At 47.4% G+C, this 6,000-nt stretch overlaps 1 protein-coding gene across 2 annotated transcripts in view; it reads left to right on the plus strand.

The window, feature by feature from the left end:
* The window catches only part of EVC2 (EvC ciliary complex subunit 2), a 165,974-nt gene extending 162,037 nt beyond the window's left edge, over window positions 1-3,937 (plus strand). For both annotated transcript variants that reach the window (XM_064365631.1, XM_021669401.2), the window contains exon 22: window positions 3,257-3,937. In XM_064365631.1, the coding sequence (XP_064221701.1) occupies window positions 3,257-3,524 (268 nt within the window). In that variant the 3' untranslated portion in view covers window positions 3,525-3,937. The remainder of the gene's footprint in view (window positions 1-3,256) is intronic.
* Window positions 3,938-6,000: the final 2,063 nt, after the last annotated feature.

Genomic DNA, 6,000 nt, shown 5'->3' on the forward strand with positions numbered 1-6,000 from the left:
CTATCGTCTGGTAGGTTCCTAAGGGGTCGAACAGTGCTATCATCGGGTAGGTTCCTAAGGGGTCGAACAGTGCTATCATCCGGTAGGTTCCTAAGGGGTCGAACAGTGCTATCATCGGGTAGGTTCCTAAGGGGTCGAACAGTGCTATCGTCGGGTAGGTTCCTAAGGGGTCGAACAGTGCTATCGTCGGGTAGGTTCCTAAGGGGTCGAACAGTGCTATCATCGGGTAGATTCCTAAGGGGTCGAAGAGTGCTATCATCGGGTAGGTTCCTAAGGGGTCGAACAGTGCTATCGTCGGGTAGGTTCCTAAGGGGTCGAACAGTGCTATCGTCGGGTAGGTTCCTAAGGGGTCGAACAGTGCTATCGTCGGGTAGGTTCCTAAGGGGTCGAACAGTGCTATCATCGGGTAGGTTCCTAAGGGGTCGAACAGTGCTATCATCGGGTAGGTTCCTAAGGGGTCGAACAGTGCTATCATCGGGTAGGTTCCTAAGGGGTCGAAGAGTGCTATCATCGGGTAGATTCCTAAGGGGTCGAAGAGTGCTATCATCGGGTAAGTTCCTAAGGGGTCGAACAGTGCTATCATCGGGTAGGTTCCTAAGGGGTCGAACAGTGCTATCATCGGGTAGGTTCCTAAGGGGTCGAACAGTGCTATCATCGGGTAGATTCCTAAGGGGTCGAACAGTGCTATCATCGTGTAGATTCCTAAGGGGTCGAACAGTGCTATCGTCGGGTAGATTCCTAAGGGGTCGAACAGTGCTATCGTCGGGTAGGTTCCTAAGGGGTCGAACAGTGCTATCATCGGGTAGATTCCTAAGGGGTCGAACAGTGCTATCGTCTGGTAGGTTCCTAAGGGGTCGAACAGTGCTATCATCGTGTAGATTCCTAAGGGGTCGAACAGTGCTATCGTCGGGTAGATTCCTAAGGGGTCGAACAGTGCTATCGTCGGGTAGGTTCCTAAGGGGTCGAACAGTGCTATCATCGGGTAGGTTCCTAAGGGGTCGAACAGTGCTATCGTCTGGTAGGTTCCTAAGGGGTCGAACAGTGCTATCGTCGGGTAGGTTCCTAAGGGGTCGAACAGTGCTATCGTCGGGTAGGTTCCTAAGGGGTCGAACAGTGCTATCGTCGGGTAGGTTCCTAAGGGGTCGAACAGTGCTATCGTCGGGTAGATTCCTAAGGGGTCGAAGAGTGCTATCGTCGGGTAGGTTCCTAAGGGGTCGAACAGTGCTATCATCGGGTAGGTTCCTAAGGGGTCGAAGAGTGCTATCGTCGGGTAGGTTCCTAAGGGGTCGAACAGTGCTATCATCGGGTAGGTTCCTAAGGGGTCGAACAGTGCTATCGTCGGGTAGGTTCCTAAGGGGTCGAACAGTGCTATCGTCGGGTAGGTTCCTAAGGGGTCGAACAGTGCTATCGTCGGGTAGGTTCCTAAGGGGTCGAACAGTGCTATCATCGGGTAGATTCCTAAGGGGTCGAAGAGTGCTATCGTCGGGTAGTTTCCTAAGGGGTCGAACAGTGCTATCATCGGGTAGGTTCCTAAGGGGTCGAACAGTGCTATCGTCGGGTAGGTTCCTAAGGGGTCGAACAGTGCTATCGTCGGGTAGGTTCCTAAGGGGTCGAACAGTGCTATCGTCGGGTAGGTTCCTAAGGGGTCGAACAGTGCTATCGTCGGGTAGGTTCCTAAGGGGTCGAACAGTGCTATCGTCGGGTAGGTTCCTAAGGGGTCGAACAGTGCTATCGTCGGGTAGGTTCCTAAGGGGTCGAACAGTGCTATCGTCGGGTAGGTTCCTAAGGGGTCGAACAGTGCTATCGTCGGGTAAGTTCCTAAGGGGTCGAACAGTGCTATCATCGGGTAGATTCCTAAGGGGTCGAACAGTGCTATCGTCGGGTAGATTCCTAAGGTGTTGAACAGTGCTATCATCGGGTAGATTCCTAAGGGGTCGAACAGTGCTATCATCGGGTAGATTCCTAACGGGTTGAACAGTGCTATCATCAGGTAGGTTCCTAAGGAGTTGAACAGTGCTATCATTGAGTAGATTCCTAAGGGATTGAACAGTGCCATCAATGTGTACTCCAGAAGCAGTGGCTGTTCAAGGGGTGTCTCTACCTCAGTCCTGCCCCTTCCACAATTGCTCAGAGCTAAGTTGAAGGTGCTGAGACCAAACTTCATAGAGTGTTAATGATAAAAACTTGGAACCATTAGTAGCCTGGTTATCATAATATAGTCTCAGATCTAAGTTAGATCAGGTTACTGGCCAAAAGAAGTACATGCGATCCTAGATAAAGAAAATTAAATTCCATCTATGGAACTCTAAAGTATTCCATTAGGGACATTCCTAGTCTGCACTAATAGAAGTGGAATGGAGTCAGATCAAGAAACATGATGGTCCCACAGTCCTGGCTCAGTGTGCTGGCCTTTGCTCTGTCTAGAGGCACCATGGATCTATGGTGGAGAGACGGAGCTGGGTTTGAATCCTTGTGCAGACTTACTAGTTGGAAGTGCAGTAATTAGTGGTGATGGCAATGGAGCAGAATCTACCACATGCCTCTGGGAGGGTCAGCAAGCCTGCCAGTGACATGCAGCAGGTGCATCCCCCATGACATGGCCTTGTTCTGCCCTGCTTGGGCAGAGAGAGAGTGTTGTGGCTTTCAGGATGTATAGGGCTCTTGGTGGTGGTCATAGTCACTATCAAGAGCACCCTGGGAGTCAGAGGTTGGACTACCCATGGCCAAGATTCCAGCACCCTTTTTATGGGACATTCTCAAAGTGTGCTACACTCTTCTATGGCAAACACATTGTGCCTGACTTCTAACTGTTGCTTTGTAACCAGGTTTCATCAGGCTGCTTTTAGTGTGAGTCCCATAAGGTGTACTCATAAATGTTTAACCATTGGCTGGTGGGGAGGGAGAATGGTGGTTTCCGATTTGTAGCATTTGCCAATTTCCATGGTGTAAATATTCCCACCGTGGCTGATCTGATGTCACACTAACAACGTGATGACAGTGGGCTCGCAAAGCTCCTGAAAATGGAATGGTCGTGAGCCAGGAAGAGTTGACTGCAGTGCACCACTGTCACAGGCTTCTGCTAATTTTACAGCAATCTGGTGACCAAGGGGGAAAATAACCTTTCCTGAAAATGGCATTGGATTGGGGAATTCAGGACTCAAAGGGGGATTCTCTTGGAGAACTCGGCACACTCTGGAGGGTACATTACCAAAAAAAAAAAAAAAATGTTGAATTTGATCTTTCCTTCCTTCTTTAGCATATTAAAGAAGACGTGTCTCCCTCTCAGAGAGAGGATGATATTCTCTGGAAAAGGAAGTTGGCCACACCTGTCACTGGAGCCCATTGGCGAACTGGCCCCTGTACCCATTGTAGGGGCAGAAACCATTGATATATTAAACACAGGAGAGAAGCTCTTTATATTCAGAAATCCAAAGGAGCCAGAGATCTCACTGCGCGTTCCTCCCAGGAAAAAGAAGAACTTTCTGAATGCCAAAAAGGCCACGCAGGCCTTGGGCATGGACTAGCCCAAGGGAAAGCCCCGTGGAAGCATCTGACAGAAGGGATTATTTTCTCCTGCCCACCAGTGTGTGTGTGTGTGTGTGTGTGTGTGTGTGTGTGTAATGTACAACTCGCAAATATAAATTGCACATGCAGAAGGCACAGACCCCCCAATGCATGCTCACTTTCACGGACTTGGTTTAATCTTGTCACATGAATTTCCAGATGGCCCACTCTCTTCCATATCACAAGGACAGGAGCACTCCTTCCTTTCAGCTCCACCTCCCCAGGGCCCTGAGGGAGACCCCTACCCTGCAATCCACACCCCATCCTCTGCTGCATAAGGTATGGGCTGTGTAGTGATAGCCAGATTCTCTGCTCTTAATGTTTTGTGTTTCTTACATATTCTATTTTTATAAAGGGAACTTTAAAAAGTAAATGTATTTTGCACAAAGCTCTTTCTAATGAAACCCATGTTTGCTTTACATAGGAAGTATTTATTTGTAATTATGACTTGTGTTTTCTTCCCTGTGTGGTGTTCAATAGAGAGATTCACCCTCCATCACTCCAGTTGTCAAAAATGTGCCAGCCCCTGGGGTCTACCTTCACCAATTCAAATCAGGGTTATTTTCCCATTTTACAAATGAGGAAATTCAATGGCATAGAAAACTGAAGTGATTTTTACAAGATCATAAAGCTAATAAATAGGAAAATCAGGATTCACACTTTATGGCCCCCACACCTTATCCTTTGTCCTGGACTTGATCCACAGACACATAACAGCCCTCACACGGTTACCTATAAATAGACTATGTCAAGTCCTTGTGTTTCACCAGGCGCTTGTGTAAGTGCTGACCCTTTCCATCCACACAGCAGTGCCTGAGGCTAGTGATGTCTCACTGGGGCTGGACCACATATGGTATCAGCAAGGCAAATAATACAATTACAGTGGGTATTTCCTGATAGTAGGGGATGATGAGGATGGGCATCCTCTCACCAGCAAGGGAAGAAAGGGATGGTTGATAAAAGATCAAACATCTGTCACATGAGAGGTGCTGCTAGACCCTTCCAGCAACTTTAACCTACTTTTTAATGGTCACTTATACCCCAGCAAGGTGAGTATCCCTATTCCCATTTTACTGCCAAGGAAGCTGAGACTCAGAGTTTAAGTAATTTGCCTACAATCAAACCACCTCTGTGGGAGGAATCCTCAATTTGAACCTGAGTCACCTAACTAAAATGCTTATCTGCCATGGATGTCCCATTTCCATTGGCAACAAGAAGACTAAGTCTTATTTGCAGTTTCCTATTAGCATGCAGGCAGCACTGGGACAGGGACCTTGGCTGGGGTTGCACTTCTCCCAGGGGACAGCAGCTGTGCACCGTCTTCAGCTGCCGCTTGACTGGCTGCATTGGCGGGAATGTGCACGTAAGCAGTTTGAACGCAGGGGAGAAGAGATGATGGCGCCAGTTTTCCCATCCTTCAGAAGGTCCAATGGGCCTCCAGTGAGGACAGAGAAAGAGCAGTGATTTTAACACACAGGACAGCAGAGTGTAGAATGCATGGTCCTGGGAATAAACGAACTGGAGTTCAAATCCTGCTCCACTACTTGTGAGCCTTGTGTTATTGGGCAGGTAGATACAACTGAATCTTAAAGTCTACCACATCTATGTCCTTCTCTTCCTTTTTAAGGCAAATGTCTGCATTTCTGATAATTTCCTGCTTCTACAAGGGCTCTTCTAGAATTATTCATAGTTGAAAGAAGATTACATGCAAAGATTTCAAAAAATAGCTCAAAATTATAGGCTGGAGGCTGATTGAAGAGGCTATTAACAACAGGAGGTGCCCAAGCTGCTCAAAACCAATAACTCCTTATGTTAATAGAGAAAGACTAACTACTGATTTACCTTTTGTAAAGTCACTGCACAAAAAAATGCCAAGATGTGTTGGGGAAAGCCTGTTTCTGGAATCAGATAGACCGGGTGTACATTGTGGCTCCGCAACTTCAGCAGTTACTTTACCACTCTGAACTTCAGTCTTCATCTGTAAAACAGAAGTCCTAATGCCTTACTTTAGAATAGGGATGTTGTAAAGAGTGAAGATACTAGATATTATGTCTATAATGTTGATGAAATGTTGGTGGGCAATAAGTTAGCTTATTTATTTGATCATATTTTAACAACTTCACAAAAATCAATCCGATATGATATGGTCTGGCTCTGTGTCCCCACCTAAATCTCACCTTGAATTGTTATCCCCACAATCCCCATGTCTCGAGTGCAGGATCAGGTGGAGATAATTGGATCATGGGGGCAGTTTCCCTGATACTGTTCTTGGGAGTGAGTCTCACGAGATCTGATGGTTTTGTGAGTGTCTGGCATTTCCCCTGCTGGGACTCCTTCTTCCTGCTGCCCTGTTCTTTCCCTTCACCTTCCGCCATGATTGTAAGTTTCCTGAGGCCTTCCCAGTCATGCTGAACTGTGAGTCAGTTTAACTCCTTT

The sequence above is a fragment of the Aotus nancymaae genome, unplaced genomic scaffold, assembly GCF_030222135.1.
Source record: "Aotus nancymaae isolate 86718 unplaced genomic scaffold, 86718_ANA_hifiasm-v0.15.2.pri h1tg000006l, whole genome shotgun sequence".
In the NCBI taxonomy this organism is placed as follows: domain Eukaryota; kingdom Metazoa; phylum Chordata; class Mammalia; order Primates; family Aotidae; genus Aotus; species Aotus nancymaae.